General features: G+C 44.1%; 2 protein-coding genes across 2 annotated transcripts in view; one reads left to right on the top strand and one right to left on the bottom strand.

Moving 5' to 3' along the window:
- Positions 1–1,758: 1,758 nt before the first annotated feature.
- LOC124679222 lies at positions 1,759–3,461 on the bottom strand. The gene has a single exon (XM_047215019.1). The coding sequence runs from the start codon at positions 3,459–3,461 to the stop codon at positions 2,049–2,051; it is 1,413 nt and encodes a 470-aa protein (XP_047070975.1). The 3' UTR covers positions 1,759–2,048.
- The window catches only part of LOC124649781, a 15,608-nt gene continuing 1,572 nt past the window's right edge, over positions 3,460–17,495 (top strand). Inside the window, exon 1 of the mRNA XM_047189357.1 lies at positions 3,460–3,537. Within this exon, the coding sequence (XP_047045313.1) occupies positions 3,460–3,537 (78 nt within the window). The remainder of the gene's footprint in view (positions 3,538–17,495) is intronic.

Raw genomic sequence — 17,495 nt, forward strand, 5'->3', positions numbered from 1 at the left:
TGGAAGATCAAGACGCTGCGGCATGTGCTCGCAAAGAGCCTTGCGCTTCCTGCAATGTGTGATGATAATGATGATGATGAGGAGGTTGGCAGTGAGCTACAGACGCTCCATGGTGTAAAGCCCGTCGCCTCGGGATCGGGAGAGTGGAGTCCGTTGGACAACAACATGACAAGAAGCCTACGGTCATTAGAGATGCACGGTTTCGAACACGTGAAACACGGAGGCCCTGCATTCGAGGCTGCTCTCCGGAACATGCATCTCCTTCGTCACCTGAGCCTGCAAGGTGATGACATCCCTTCATGTGTCTTCACTGAGCCAAGCCTCCGATGTCTGCAGACCATGGAGCTAAGTGGAAACGTGAAGTGGGACGGCATCGTCCTCCCAGTGACGGATCGTCCTCTTCGCAAGGTTCGACCGAACCTCGTTCAAATCAAAATGAATGATGGTGCTATCTCTAACATGCCACAGAGCATCAAGCAGCAACTGAAAGAGATACTGGTCCAGGGCTAAGTAACAGAAACTGCAGGTTCCTCTACCTACTCAATGCTCATGCAAATTGCCTTCCCTGCCGATTGTTTTTGTTGTGATTTCTAAGGATCTCAAGCAGCGAAAAGAATTGGTGAAAGAATAAGGTGTTCTGTGTTTTATCCTTTCAAATGTTCTTCAATGAAACAGTATGTATTTAATTTGATTGCTGATTTGGCTTGTTTGATTCAAACTGAAACTCTATCCATTCATGTTGGTCTGGTGTACGCCAACTGGTTATGTATGTCAAATGAAAGCAACAAATGCGTCCATCAGTAGTTAGTACTTTCTTGTTGATAAACATATAGAGCAATCTTGGACCGAGTTAGTTTCTTGTCCATGATGTTGTGGTGGAAATTCTGGATGTATTGTCAAATTTTAGTTTGTTGTGCATTGAGCGTGGATTTATTTTCATGTGTTTCTTACAGCAATTCTGAGGTAGATGCCCATAACACCATGTAGATGCTAAAGCAATAAATCATGGACCAATCATAACTACCAATATGTTGAAATGAACTGAAGAAACACGAACTATATAGCCAAAAGGACATGATAATATGAACTAGTAGAATATTTCCTTACAGGGAATGAGCAGCGACTAGTGCTAAGAAACTAGTGGATTGAGAGGAACAAGTAGTGTTAGCAGCACAGATCTTGTCGCTGCCTCGCCGCCGGCGGGGGTTCGGAGCTGCTGTGGAGGGGAACGGAGCAGGGGACATCCCCAGTTCCTCTTCCGCCTCACAGAGCCACCCATGGAGGAGAGGAGAGCAGCGAGGTCCTCCATCGCGCCGGCAGCCGCGTCAATGGCCACCTCACCGGTCGAGTGGGCCCGCCCTGCCTCAGGAGGGAGCCGATGATTTCCTCCACACCGCCGCCTGGGATGGAGAAGAGGCGCCGAATTCCTCCGTGGCACATCGGGAGGGAGAGAAAATTTCCCAAGGGCTGCCTTGGTTTGCGTCACGGTGGGTGGGTGGAGGCGGTTTGGAGAAGGAAAGTTTGTTCTGCTCCTCGCGACGTTGTCTCTGGACTGTTCGTTCAAAACGGCAATCTTCGCGCAGGATCAGGAGGCAGCGTCCGTGGACGGTGTAAAAAACATGTACGTGGCAAATAGCGATTGGAGACAAAGGAACTTGAACAGTAACAGTAGCCAAATCAATCTCCTTAACGCAAATGGGGTCAGCTTTTATATATGTTATAATTATAATGGACCAATCATAACTACTATGTGTTGAAATGAACTGGAGAAACACGAACTATATAGCCAAAAGGACATGATAACATGAACTAGTAGAATATTTCCTTACAGGGAATGAGCAGCGACTAGTGCTAAGAAACTAGTGGATTGAGAGGAACAAGTAGTCTTAGCAGCACTGAGCTATACATTACTGATTGCCAAGATTTCCCCTCAAAGTGATACTGGCAGAATCATCTACATAAATGCAAAGCTAACAACAAAATTCAGAAACGATCTGTACAAGACTCACTTGAGAAGAGTATGCCGTGTTTCCCAAACACCTTAGAAATCAGCGGTGCACCTCGACCATTTTCTTCCCCTTGAGGAAGACCTCCCTGTCCACCAGCTCGCGCATGTAGCCATCGAACTCCACGGGGACTCCACCATTGAGCCTCTTCATCTCCACGAACCACTTGCTGTCTTTCCTCCAGAGCCCCTGGAAATCATCCAGGCAATGCAGGTTGCTGTATTTTGCCTTGAGCGCCTCCACCAGGACCATGTTGATCCCCTCTCCCGCAAGATACACCTGCCGCCCCGCATCAACACTCTCCTCGATTTTCCGGATGAGGTCCTCGGCATTGGCATCAGCATGGACTGAATCGAAGTCTGGTTGCATACTCGAGATGATAGCATCGACAATGCTCGTCAGACTTGGTGCCAGGCGTATGTCCCGGTGTGGCGGGGAGAGCACGCGCTCCGCCTCGCCCTCGCACACACGGTACCAGTAGTTCCCCGGCTCGACGTCCCCGAATTTCCTGACGACGAGGGTGTCCTTGGCCTTGGAGAACTTGGTGGGGGGAACCCTGGTGTCCTCGATGAGGCGGAGGCCGAGCTGGCCCTGCGCTCCCCACCTGTCCCAGTCCTCCCAGAACCGCCTTTCCTCGACGATGCCGGCCACGAACGACCGGAGGTGGTCGACGTCGATGTAGAAGGCGAGGCGCTTGCCCTCCTCGGGCATGCCGGCGGCGGTGTAGGAGGCGGCGAGGCAGAGGGTGAGGTCGAGGACGAGGGTGCGGTTGAGGAAGCGGGCCTCGGCGAGGGCGCAGAGGAGGCTGCGCATGTAGTGCGGCATGGGCTTGCAGCGGTCGCCGCCGCCGTGGTAGGAGAGGTAGGCGGCGGCGGCGAACTGGGAGCGCGAGAGCGGGGGCGGGGGCGGGGCGGCGGTGGTGGCGTTTTTGGCGCCCGGGCGGGGCTTGCGGGCGTTGGGGCCGGAGTGGTAGTCGCCGATGGAGAGGACGGAGTAGGTGCAGGTGCGGGGGTCCCGCGCGATGGCGAAGCGGCGGTAGTCCTTGGTGGTGGCGGTGGGGGAGGCGGTGGAGGCGGAGGAGTTGGAGCGGGCGCGCCAGGCCATGTCGCAGGAGGTGGAGGGCGGGTCGCCGGGGACGGGGCGGCCGAAGCGGGCGAAATGGACGGCGGGGAAGGCGTCGATGGCGCTGCGCATCATGAGGTGGAAGAGGCGCGGGTCGGCGCAGTCGAGCGGGGAGGAGAGGTCGCAGGAGGAGCTGTCGTCCTGCTCTTGGTCCTCCTGGTGGTGGTCGGCGACGGCGAGTGGGGGAGGAGGGGTGTAGATGGAGATGGAGAGGCTGAGGGGGAGGCGGAGTAGGGTGAGGAGGAGGAAGGCAATGAGAGCGATGGCGGCGACGGCGTGGGCGGAGGAGGGGAGGAAGCCGCCGCGCCCAAGGAGCGGCCGGCTCGGGTCCATGGCGACGGCGACGGCGACGGCAACGAACGGCGGCGAGATCTGGTCCGGTTCTGCTCTGGTTCTGGTCGTGTATTACGTACTATTTTGTAGAACGCGTCCTGGATCACGGAGGGTCAGTCAGTCTACGAAAATGCAGCATGACATGAGAGCATCTCCGCTGAGGAAATAGCAGATCACATCACTTATTGGTGTTTTTTTTAAAACCACAACTGTGTTTTGTTGTTGCAAGGAACACCACATTTTATAATAATTATTCGTATAGACATATAAAAGTAATTAAGCAGCTTAATAACTAACTAGTTAATTAGGTTTAGGTGGCCCAGCTTAGCAATTCCTCTATGTAGTCTACTGCGTCATTAATATGGACGGGCGCTCAAATACAATATCTTTAGGGGGAGCTGATATATACCGATCGGGTCGGCACGGACAGGGTGTCGCACACCTTCGGACCCGGCGGCTATTATTTGGGTCGCAGCCCATTAGGTAAACGCTTTTTTCTGTTTTCTTTTTTATTCTTTTTTTGTTTTCGGTTCTATTTTTTTACTAACGTTCTTTTGTTTCTTTTTATGTTTTCAAAATTATTCAAAATTTTCTGTTTGTAGATTTTAGAAATGTACGCTTTTAAATTTGTTTAAAATTTGAAAATCGTTCAAAATTATAAATTTGTTTAAAATTTGAAAATCGTTCAAAATCTGTTCAAAAATCGTTCAAAATCTGCTTGAAAATCGTTCAAAAAAGGAAACATAAAAGAATAGAAAAAGAGAAAGAATAGGAAAAAGAGAAAGAACAGAAAGAACAGAAAAAAAACGCCTAACGGGCCAGGCCCACACCATGTGTGGGGGTGTGCGACCGCCCGACCGGTGCAGGCGCCAACCTGGCCGGAGAACAAGAAGACAGCCCAACAAATACTCCAACACCCCCCCTAAAGATGGGTGATAAATGTTAATCATCCCCATCTTGTCACAGGCAAGATTACACTCCTTTGATCCTAGACCTTTTGTTAAACAGTCTGCCACTTGTTGTCTTGATCTCACATAAGCCAATGAGATAATCCCTGCATCAATCTTTTCTTTAATGAAGAATCTGTCTATCTCCACATGTTTAGTGCGCTCATGCTGAACATGGTTGTTTGCTATGTTTATGGCAGACATATTATCACACCACACTTTCAAGCTTCATTGCCTTAAAATTTTCAGCTCTCTTAGAAGGTTTCGTACCCACAACATTTCACCCAGACCCTGTGACATAGCTCTGTACTCTGCTTCGGTACGTTGATTTCGAGACAACAGATTGTTTCTTACTTCTCCATGACACCAAATTTCCTCCAACAAAAACACAATACCCTGAGGTGGATCTTCAATCATCTAGGAAGCTAGCCCAATCTGCATCACAATATCCATCTACATTTAGGTGTCCATTACTTTTAAACCACAATCCTTTTCCCGGAGTGCCTTTCAAGTATCTCAAAATTCTTTGAGCTGCTTCCAAGTGTCCATCCCTCGGATCATGCATATAGCGACTCACTACACTCACTGCAAATGATATATCTGGTCTTGTGTGGCATAAGTATATTAGTCTTCCAACAAGTCTTTGATATTTCTCCTTGTCTATGGGTTCTCCAGACTCTGCTGTGATTTTATTATTTTCATTAGGGGTTGAAGCCACTTGGCACCCCAGCATGCCCATATCATCTAAGAGATCCAATGTATACTTTCTTTGAGATAGTGATATCCCTTTTGACGATCTTGCAACTTCTATCCAAGGAAGTATTTAAGTTTTCCCAAATCTTTCACCTCAAAGGCTTGACTCAAGCATCCTTTCAGTTTTGCGATTTCAACATCATCATCTCCTGTGATAATAATATCATCAACATACATAGCAAGGATAGTGATTTTCTGCTCAGAATGTCTGTAAAATAAGGTATGGTCTCCATTGCATTGACCATATCCCATGTCACACACCACTTGTCTAAACCTATCAAACCAGGCCCGTGGAGATTGTTTGAGACCATATAGAGATTTCTTCAGTCTACATACCTTCCCTTTAGTTTCAGGTCTGACAAATCCTGGTGGCATCTCCATATACACCTCCTCTTGAAGATCACCATGCAGAAATGCATTTTTGACATCAAGTTGATGCAAGGGCCATCCGAAATTTGCTGCACAAGAGATCAATATTCCGACAGGTGCTCATTTTTGCCACCGGTGCAAACGTCTCATCATAGTCAATGCCATAAGTCCGACTATATCCTCTTGCCACAAGTCTTGCCTTATATCTCTCCACTTTTCCTTCGCATTTTGTTTTACTGGAATAGATCCACTTACAGACCTCATCGTATTCTTTCCTTTAGAGAGATCTGTCAACTCCCATGTTTTATTTTTCTTCAAGGCCTCTAATTCTTCCATCATAGCATTGCACCATCTCGGGTCCAACCTGGCTGCCTTCCAATCCTTAGGAACAGATACAGTTTGCAGTGAAGCAACAAAAGCCCGAAAAAAGAGTGACAATGCCTCGTAAGAAATATAATTTCCTACGTTATAGTCATCATAACTCAGTCGCTTTGGGGGCCCAACTTTCCTTACCCCTTTCCTTATTGCAATTGGCAAGTCTAGGCTATTATTGGACTCAGTCTGAGATTGATTCTCCTCAACAGAATATACACTTGTGCTTCCTTGATTTTCAGGTCCAATAGGTTGCTCCCCTGCCACTGGTCTTGTTGCTCCTCCAGTGCATCTACTTGTTCCCTTTGTACTTGTCTTCTAGAGTACACAGGTGGATCCTACAACCATCTTTGTGGTGGTACGGCTCTAGGTGGTGTAGGTGTACCAGGAATAGCAGGAATCTCTGCCACAATAGAAATTTGTTGATGATTCTGTTGGTCACCATCTTGCTGCTCTTCATCACCACCTTGTTGTTCACCACCTTACTGTTGCTCCCCCTCTTGAGCATCACCAAGATGGTCAAGCCCCTGGAACAAGCCACTAAGATCACTCTCACCGTCATAAAATGGTTCTGACTCGCGAAACGTAACATCCATGCTTACAAATGTCCTCCTGTCACTGGGACTCCAACACTTGTAACCCTTCTGTCTGGAGGAATAGCCAATAAAGATACATTTGATAGCCCGATGATCTAGCTTGCCAACAGATGGTATGTGATCCCTTACAAAACATGTACGACCAAAGAGTTTGGGTGGTACAACAAAGTCATTGTTATTTAGAAGGAGTTGGCAAGGAGACCGCATACCTAGAATCTTTGAAGGCATTCTCGTTGATCAAATACGTAGCAGTCATAATCGCCTCACTCCATAAGAATTTGGGAAAATTCATGGTAAACATAAGAGATCGAGCCACTTCAAGAATGTGCCTATTCTTCCACTCGGCAACTCCATTCTGGGGAGGAGTGTCCGGACATGAAGTCCGGTGCGAGTATACCTTGCGAAGATAAGAAATCAGCAAAAGGTTTGTTGATATATTCAGTACCATTATCGGTTCGATCACTTGCACTCGAACATTGAATTGGTTTTTCACATAGGCACAAAAACTCTGAAAACAAGTGAACACTTCATCTTTGTGACGCATAAGATAAATCTAAGTCATTCTGGAATAGCAGTCAATAAAAGTCACAAAGTACTTCATGCCACTTACTGACACAACAGGACACATCCATACATCAGAGTGCACTAACACAAACGGGGATACACTTCTGATCCCTCTACTAACATAAGAGGTTCTCGTATGCTTAGCATATTCGCAGGCATCACAACATAATTTGGTTTTGTCCACTCCATTCATTACATCAGGAAAAACTCGAAACATTTTATCAAATGCCATGTGGCCCATTCGATAATGATGAACTAGTGTCATACTCTCCTTTCCTCCAACAATCGCAGCAAACATAGAACTAGCATCATGCCCATCACGATCTATGTGCCAAAGACCTCTATGCCTGGTTGCAGTCCCCATCTTCTTGCTGCTCTCCCTTTCCTGAATTAAACACATATATCTATCAACTCTTATACGGTAGTCCTGCTGATCAATCAGGGCACTTAGAGATAGCATATTTACTGGAAAAGCAGGAACATGTAGAAATGATGACAATTTTATGTTGGGTGTACATTGCACCGACCCCTCCCCTTTTATAGATTGTGCTGTGCCATCTGTTGTTTGGATAGTGCCTCTATGTGTGGGAGGATACTTAGTATAAGAGTCAAACTCACTAATATTCCCATTAACATGTTTGGATGCTCCAGAATCAAGAATCCAATCCGAATTAGCATTATGAGTGGCTATAGAAACTCGATCAATATTACCTTCATCTTTGTAGACATAGTGAGCAAAGTTTCCAAAGGTTGCTTCATTTTGTCCTTCTTCCTTTGATTGTCCCTGAGAGGTACTGGTAGTTGGCTCGAAGCCTGCCGCCATATGTGCCTTGGGTGATATAGTGTGCTGCTGTCCACCACCCCTGCCATACTGTTGTCCATATGGTTGTCCACCACCTCTGCCATACTGATGTCCATATGGTTGTCCACCACCTCTGCCATACTGATGTCTCCACCACCTCTTCCATACTGTTGTCCACCACCTCTTCCATCACCTCTTCCTCTGTAGCTTCCTCTGCCATGTGTATATCCTCCTCTCCCCCTACCGGGTGTAGCAAAGGAGGTACACTGATGCTTCAAGTGTCCCTTCTGTCCACAAGTATAGCAGTCTCTCATCTCTTATCTCTCGGTAGTGTAGAAGGTCGGATGCGGGACAGAACCGCTTCCCTTTGTCATATTCAGACGCACTTCCTCTCTGGACATAGCTGCAATGGCTTCTTTGAGAGAAGGGGTAGTGGTTTGATGCAGTAAAGCAGCCCTTCTCCCCTCAAAATCTTGATTAAGACCTTTCAAGAACTTCATGACTCGCCGACGTTCAATCCAGCTTGCAGCGCAGCACTCACACATTCCCCATGGGCAAGTTCCAGAGGATCAACATGATCTAAATCTCCCCAAAGATGCTGCAACTCAACCACATATGCCATCACAGTTTTGTTTCCTTGTTGCAAGTCATGCACTTTATCCTCAATCTCAGCAATCAACATAATGTTCCCCTTTCTAGAATATAGATTTGATAAGGTATCCCATACCTCTGAAGCTTTTGTGAGTGCATCTACAGAAGCAGCAATATTAGGAACCAAAGAGCTAAGCAACCATGCCACAATCAGAGAATTTATGGCATTCCACTGTTTCCATTCCGGACTGGCCTTGTCCGCTGGTTCTGCAACTTCACCACTCACACGTTTGATGACCCACAAGTATAGGGGATCGCAACAGTCTTCGAGGGAAGTAAAACCCAATTTATTGATTCGACACAAGGGGAGCCAAAGAATATTTGTAAGCCTTAACAGCGGAGTTGTCAATTCAGCTGCACTGGAAACGAGACTTGCTCGCAAGAGTTTATCAGCACTCAACAGCTTTATAGCAATGAGCGTAGTGAAGTATCGACGAACTGTGTAACAAAGACAGCAGTAGTGATTATAGTAAACAACAGGATTAAATATTGTAGGCACAGGGATGGATGAACGAGCGTTGCATGGATGAGAGAAACTCATGTAACAATCAAGGTAGGGCATTTGCAGATAGTAATAAAACGGTATCCAAGTACTAATCAATCAATAGGCATGTGTTCCATATTTAGTCGTACATGCTCGCAATGAGAAACTTGCACAACATCTTTTGTCCTACCAGCCGGTGGCAGCCGAGCCTCTAGGGAATCTATCTGGAAATTAAGGTACTCCTTTTAATAGAGCACCGGAGCAAAGCATTAACACTCCGTGAACACATGTGATCCTCATATCACCGCCTTCCCCTTCGGTTGTCCCAATTTCTGTCACTTTGGGGCCTCGGGTTTCGGACAACAATACGTGTATACAACTTGCAGGTAATATCATAAAGAAATGAATATCATCATGAATTGATAACATGTTCAGATCTGAGATCATGGCACTCGGGCCCTAGTGACAAGCATTAAGCATAACAAGTTGCAACAATATCATAAAAGTACCAATTACGGACACTAGGCACTATGCCCTAACAATCTTATGCTATTACATGACCAATCTCATCCAATCCCTACCATCCCCTTCAGCCTACAGCGGGGGAATTACTCACACATGGATGGGGGAAACATGGCTGGTCGATGGAGAGGCGTCGGTGGTTGATACGTCTCTGACGTATCGATAATTTCTTATGTTCCACGCCATATTATTGATGATACCTACATGTTTTATGCACACTTTATGTCATATTCGTGCATTTTCTGGAACTAACCTATTAACAAGATGCCGAAGTGCCGATTGCTCGTTTTCTGCTGTTTTTGGTTTCAGAAATCCTAGTAACGAAATACTCTCGGAATTGGACGAAATCAAGACCCAGGGTCCTATTTTGCCACGAACCTTCCAGAAGACCGAAAGGGATACAAAGTGGGGCGACGAGGCGCCGCCACCATAGGGCCGCGCGGCCAAGGGGGGGGCCCGCGCCGCCCTATGGTGTAGGCCCCTCGTCACCCCTCCGACTCTGCCCTTCCGCCTACTTAAAGCCTCCGTCGCGAAACCCCTGATGCGAAAAACCACGATACGGAAAACCTTCCAGAGACGCCGCCGCCGCCAATCCCATCTCGGGGGATTCTGGAGATCTCCTCCGGCACCCTGCCCGAGAGGGGATTCATCTCCCGGAGGACTCTACACCGCCATGGTCGCCTCCGGAGTGATGAGTGAGTAGTTCACCCCTGGACTATGGGTCCATAGCAGTAGCTAGATGGTTGTCTTCTCCTCATTGTGCTTCATTGTTGGATCTTGTGAGCTGCCTAACATGATCAAGATCATCTATCTGCAATACTCTATGTTGTGTTTGTCGGGATCCGATGGATAGAGAATACCATGTTATGTTAATTATCAAGTTATTACATATGTGTTGTTTATGATCTTGCATGCTCTCCGTTATTAGTAGAGGCTCTGGCCAAGTTTTTACTCTTAACTCCAAGAGGGAGTATTTATGCTCGATAGTGGGTTCATGCCTCGCATTGACACCGGGACAGGTGATAGAAAGTTCTAAGGTTGTGTTGTGCTCGTTGCCACTAGGGATAAAACATTGGCGCTATGTCCGAGGATGTAGTTGTTGATTACATTACGCACCATACTTAATGCAATTGTCTCGTTGCTTTGCAACTTAATACCTGGAAGGGGTTCGGACGATAACTCTGAAGGTGGACTTTTTAGGCATAGATGCGGTTGGATGGCGGTCTATGTACTTTGTCGTAATGCCCAATTAAATCTCACTATACTTATCATGACATGTATGTGCATTGTTATGCCCTCTCTATTTGTCAATTGCCCGACTGTAATTTGTTCACCCAACATGCTTTTATCTTATGGGAGAGACACCTCTAGTGAACTGTGGACCCCGGTCCATTCTTTAATATCGAAATACAAATCTGCTTGCAATACTTGTTTTACTCGTTTTCTCTCGCAAACAATCATCTTCCACACAATACGGTTAATCCTTTGTTACAGCAAGCCGGTGAGATTGACAACCTCATCTGTTTCATTGGGGCAAAGTACTTTGGTTGTGTTGTGCAGGTTCCACGTTGGCGCCGGGATCTCCGGTGTTGCGCCGCACTACATCCCGCCGCCATCAACCTTCAACGTGCTTCTTGGCTCCTCCTCGGTTCGATAAACCTTGGTTTCTTTTCGAGGGAAAACTTGCTGCTGTGCGCATCATACCTTCCTCTTGGGGTTCCCATCGAACGTGTGAGTTACACGCCATCAAGCTCTTTTTCCGGCGCCGTTGTCGGGGAGATCAAGACACGCCGCAAGGGGAGTCTCCACTTCTCAATCTCTTTACTTTGTTTTTGTCTTGCTTTATTTTATTTACTACTTTGTTTGCTGCACTTATATCAAAACACAAAAAAATTAGTTGCTAGCTTTACTTTATTTACTTGTCTTGTTTGCTATATCAAAAACACAAAAAAATTAGTTTACTTGCATTTACTTTATCTAGTTTGCTTTATTTACTACTGCTAAAATGGCTACCCCTGAAAATACTAAGTTGTGTGACTTCACTAGCACAAATAATAATGATTTCCTATGCACACCTATTGCTCCACCTGCTACTACAGACGAGAATTCTTTGAAATTAAACCTGCTTTATCGAATCTTGTTATGCGAGAGCAATTTTCCGGTGTTAGTTCCGATGATGCTCGCTGCCCATCTCAATAATTTTGTTGAACTATGTGAAATGAAAAAATATAAAGATGTAGATGGTGACATTATAAAATTAAAATTGTTTCCTTTCTCATTAAGAGGAAGAGCTAAAGATTGGTTGCTATCTCTCGCCTAAGAATAGTATTGATTCCTGGACTAAATGCAAGGATGCTTTTATTGGTAGATATTATCCCCCTGCTAAAATTATATCTTTGAGGAGTAGCATAATGAATTTTAAACAATTGGATAATGAACATGTTGCTCAAGCTTGGGAAAGAATGAAATCTTTGGTTAAAAATTGCCCAACCCATGGACTGACTACTTGGATGATCATCCAAACCTTCTATGCGAGGACTAAATTTTTCTTCACGGAATTTATTGGATTCAGCTGCTGGAGGTACCTTTATGTCCATCACTCTTGGTGAAGCAACAAAGCTCCTTGATAATATGATGGTTAATTACTCTGAATGGCACACGGAAAGAGCTCCACAAGGTAAGAAGGTAAATTCTGTTGAAGAGAAACCTCTTCCTTGAGTGATTAGATTGATGCTATTATGTCTATGCTTGCGAATGATAGGACTAATGTTGATCCTAATAATGTTCCATTAGCTTCATTGGTTGCCCAAGAAGAACATGTTGATGTAAACTTCATTAAAAATAATAATTTCAACAACAATGCTTATCGGAACAATTCTAGTAATAACTATAGGCCATATCCTTATAATAATGGTAACGGTTATGCTAATTCTTATGGGAATTCTTACAACAATAATAGGAATACACCCCCTGGACTTGAAGCTATGCTTAAAGAATTTATTAGTACAGAAACTGCCTTTAACAAATCTGTCGAGGAAAAGCTCAATAAAATTGATATTCTCGCTTCTAAGGTTGATAGTCTTGCCTCTGATGTTGATCTTTTGAAATCGAAAGTTATGCCTAATAGGGATATTGAAAATAAAATTGTTACTACAGCAAATGCCATCCAAGTTAGAATTAATGAGAATATAAGATTAATGGCTGAACTGCGTGCTAGGTGGGATAGAGAAGAAAATGAAAAACTAGCTAAAGAGGAAAATGTAGCTAAAGTTTGGACTATTACCACCACTAGAAATGCTAATTCTTCACATGTTGCTGCACCTCCTACTATTAATGGTAAAATAATTGGTGTTGGCAATGCTTCTACTCCTAGTGCAAAGCGCGCAAAATTACCTGAAACTGCTAAAACTGCTGGAAACCGCCTGTGATAAAACTGCTGAAATTTTTTCCAACCTTGGGGATGATAATCCCATTGCTTTAGATTGTAATGATTTAGATTTTGATGATTGCCACATCTCTGAAGTTATAAAGTTCTTACAAAAACTTGCTAAGAGTCCCAATGCTAGCGCTGTAAACTTGGCTTTCACAAAACACATTACAAATGCTCTCATAAAAGCTAGAGAAGAGAAACTAAAACTTGAAACTTCTATTCCTAGAAAGCTAGAGGATGGTTGGGAGCCCATCATTAAAATGAGAGTCAAAGATTTTGATTGTAATGCTTTATGTGATCTTGGTGCAAGTATTTACGTTATGCCTAAGAAAGTCTATGATATGCTTGACTTGCCACCATTGAAAAGTCGTTATCTGGATGTTAATCTCGCTGATAATGCTAAAAAGAAACCTTTGGGGAAAGTTGATAATGTTCATATTATGGTTAACAATAACCTTGTCCCCGTTGATTTTGTTGTCTTGGATATTGAATGCAATGCATCTTGCCCCATTATATTGGGAAGACCTTTTCTTCGAACCGTTGGTGCTACTATTGATATGAAGGAAGGTAATATTAAATATCAATTTCCTCTCAAGAAAGGTATGGAACACTTCCCTAGAAAGAGAATGAAGTTACCTTATGATTCTATTATTAGAACAAATTATGATGTTGATGCTTCGTCTCTTGATGTTACTTGATATACACTTTCTGCGCCTAGCTGAAAGGCGTTAAAGAAAAGCGCTTATGGGAGACAACCCATATTTTTACTGCAGTATTTTTGTTTCATATTTGAGTCTTGGAAGTTGTTTACTACTGTAGCAACCTCTCCTTATCTTAGTTTTGAGTTTTGTTGTGCCAAGTAAAGTCTTTGATAGTAAAGTAAGTACTAGATTTGGATTACTGCGCAGTTCCAGATTTCTTTGCTGTCACGAATCTGGGTCTACCTCCCTGTAGGTAGCTCAGAAAATTAAGCCATTTTACGTGCATGATCCTCAGATATGTACACAACTTTCTTTCAATTTGGGAATTTTCATTTGAGCAAGTCTGGTGGCCTAATAAAATCCATCTTTACGGACTGTTCTGTTTTGACAGATTCTGCCTTTTTATTTCGCATTGCCTCTTTGCTATGTTGGATGAATTTTTTTGATCCATTAATGTCCAGTAGCTTTATGCAATGTCCAGAAGTGTTAAGAATGATTGTGTCACCTCTGAACATGTGAATTTTTATTGTGCACTAACCCTCTAATGAGTTGTTTCGAGTTTGGTGTGGAGGAAGTTTTCAAGGATCAAGAGAGGAGTATGATGCAATATGATCAAGGAGAGTGGAAGCTCTAAGCTTGGGGATGCCCCGGTGGTTCACCCCTGCATATTCTAAGAAGACTCAAGCGTCTACCCCTTCTTCATCGACAACATTATCAGGTTCCTCCCCTGAAACTATATTTTTATTCCGTCACATCTTATGCACTTTGCTTGGAGCGTCGGTTTGTTTTTGTTTTTTGTTTTGTTTGAATAAAATGGATCCTAGCATTCACTTTATGGGAGAGAGACACGCTCCGCTGTAGCATATGGACAAGTATGTCCTTAGGCTCTACTCATAGTATTCATGGCGAAGTTTCTTCTTCGTTAAATTGTTATATGGTTGGAATTGGAAAATGCTACATGTAGTAATTCTAAAATGTCTTGGATAATTTGATACTTGGCAATTGTTGTGCTCATGTTTAAGCTCTTGCATCATATACTTTGCACCCATTAATGAAGAAATACTTAGAGCTTGCTAATTTGGTTTGCATATTTGGTTTCTCTAGAGTCTAGATAATATCTAGTATTGAGTTTTGAACAACAAGGAAGACGGTGTAGAGTCTTATAATGTTTACAATATGTCTTTTATGTGAGTTTTGTCTGCACCGTTCATCCTTGTGTTTGTTTCAAATAACCTTTCTAGCCTAAACCTTGTATCGAGAGGGAATACTTCTCATGCATCCAAAATACTTGAGCCAACCACTATGCCATTTGTGTCCACCATACCTACCTACTACATGGTATTTATCCGCCATTCCAAAGTAAATTGCTTGAGTGCTACCTTTAAAATTCCATCATTCACCTTTGCAATATATAGCTCATGGGACAAATAGCTTAAAAACTATTGTGGTATTGAATATGTACTTATGCACTTTATCTCTTATTAAGTTGTTTGTTGTGAGTTGCTATGCTTCTGGGGACGCCATCAACTATTCTTTGTTGAATATCATGTGAGTTGCTATGCATGTCCGTCTTGTCTGAAGTAAGAGAGATCTACCACCTTAATGGTTGGAGCATGCATATTGTTAGAGAAGAACTTTGGGCCGCTAACTAAAGCCATGAATCATGGTGGAAGTTTCAGTTTTGGACACACATCCTCAATCTCATATGAGAATAATAATTGTTGCCACTTGCTTATGCATTAAAGAGGAGTCCATTATCTGTTGTCCATGTTGTCCCGGTATGGATGTCTAAGTTGAGAATAATCAAAAGCGAGAAATCCAAAATGCGAGCTTTCTCCTTAGACCTTTGTACAGGCGGCATGGAGGTACCCCATTGTGACACTTGGTTAAAACATGTGCATTGCAAAGATCCGGTAGTCCAAGCTAATTAGGACAAGGTGCGGGCACTATTAGTATACTATGCATGAGGCTTGCAACTTGTAAGATATAATTTTCATAACTCATATGCTTTATTACTACCGTTGACAAAATTGTTTCATGTTTTCAAAATAAAAGCTCTAGCACAAATATAGCAATCGATGCTTTCCTCTTTGAAGGACCATTCTTTTTTACTTTTATGTTGAGTCAGTTCGCCTATCTCTCTCCACCTCAAGAAGCAAATACTTGTGTGAACTGTGCATTGATTCTTACATACTTGCATATTGCACTTGTTATATTTCTCTATGTTGACAATTATCCATGAGATACATGTTATAAGTTGAAAGCAACCGCTGAAACTTAATCTTCCTTTGTGTTGCTTCAATACCTTTACTTTGATTTATTGCTTTATGAGTTAACTCTTATGCAAGACTTATTGATGCTTGTCTTGAAGTACTATTCATGAAAAGTCTTTGCTTTATGATTCACTTGTTTACTCATGTCATTACCATTGTTTTGATCGCTGCATCCACTACATATGTTTACAAATAGTATGATCAAGGTTATGATGGCATGTCACTTCAGAAATTATCTTTGTTATCGTTTTACCTCGCTCGGGACGAGCAGTAACTAAGCTTGGGGATGCTGATACGTCTCCGACGTATCGATAATTTCTTATGTTCCACGCCATATTATTGATGATACCTACATGTTTTATGCACACTTTATGTCATATTCGTGCATTTTCTGGAACTAACCTATTAACAAGATGCCGAAGTGCCGATTCTGTTGTTTCGCTGTTTTTGGTTTCGAAATCCTAGTAACGAAATATTCTCGGAATTGGACGAAATCAAGACCCGGGGTCCTATTTTGCCACGAACCTTCCAGAAGACCGAAAGGGATACGAAGTGGGGCGACGAGGCGCCGCCACCATAGGGCCGCGCGGCCAAGGGGGGCCCGCGCCGCCCTATGGTGTAGGCCCCTCGTCACCCCTCCGACTCTGCCCTTCCGCCTACTTAAAGCCTCCGTCGTGAAACCCCTGATGCGAAAAACCACGATACGGGAAACCTTCCAGAGACGCCGCCGCCGCCAATCCCATCTCGGGGGATTCTGGAGATCTCCTCCGGAACCCTGCCGGAGAGGGGATTCATCTCCCGGAGGACTCTACACCGCCATGGTCGCCTCCGGAGTGATGAGTGAGTAGTTCACCCCCGGACTATGGGTCCATAGCAGTAGCTAGATGGTTGTCTTCTCCTCATTGTGCTTCATTGTTGGATCTTGTGAGCTGCCTAACATGATCAAGATCATCTATCTGTAATACTCTATGTTGTGTTTGTCGGGATCCGATGGATAGAGAATACCATGTTATGTTAATTATCAAGTTATTACATATGTGTTGTTTATGATCTTGCATGCTCTCCGTTATTAGTAGAGGCTCTGGCCAAGTTTTTACTCTTAACTCCAAGAGGGAGTATTTATGCTCGATAGTGGGTTCATGCCCGCATTGACACTGGGACGAGTGACAGAAAGTTCTAAGGTTGTGTTGTGCTGTTGCCACTAGGGATAAAACATTGGCGCTATGTCCGAGGATGTAGTTGTTGATTACATTACGCACCATACTTAATGCAATTGTCTGTTGCTTTGCAACTTAATACCTGGAAGGGGTTCGGACGATAACCTGAAGGTGGACTTTTTAGGCATAGATGCGGTTGGATGGCGGTCTATGTACTTTGTCGTAATGCCCAATTAAATCTCACTATACTTATCATGACATGTATGTGCATTGTTATGCCCTCTCTATTTGTCAATTGCCCGATCTGTAATTTGTTCACCCAACATGCTTTTATCTTATGGGAGAGACACCTCTAGTGAACCGTGGACCCCGGTCCATTCTTTAATACCGAAATACAAATCTGCCGCAATACT

The sequence above is a fragment of the Lolium rigidum genome, chromosome 1, assembly GCF_022539505.1.
Source record: "Lolium rigidum isolate FL_2022 chromosome 1, APGP_CSIRO_Lrig_0.1, whole genome shotgun sequence".
Lineage (NCBI taxonomy): Eukaryota > Viridiplantae > Streptophyta > Magnoliopsida > Poales > Poaceae > Lolium > Lolium rigidum.

Excerpts from the sequence above, each read along its gene's own strand:
- LOC124679222 (XM_047215019.1), bottom strand. The coding sequence starts at position 3,461 with ATGGACCCGAGCCGGCCGCTCCTTGGGCGCGGCGGCTTCCTCCCCTCC.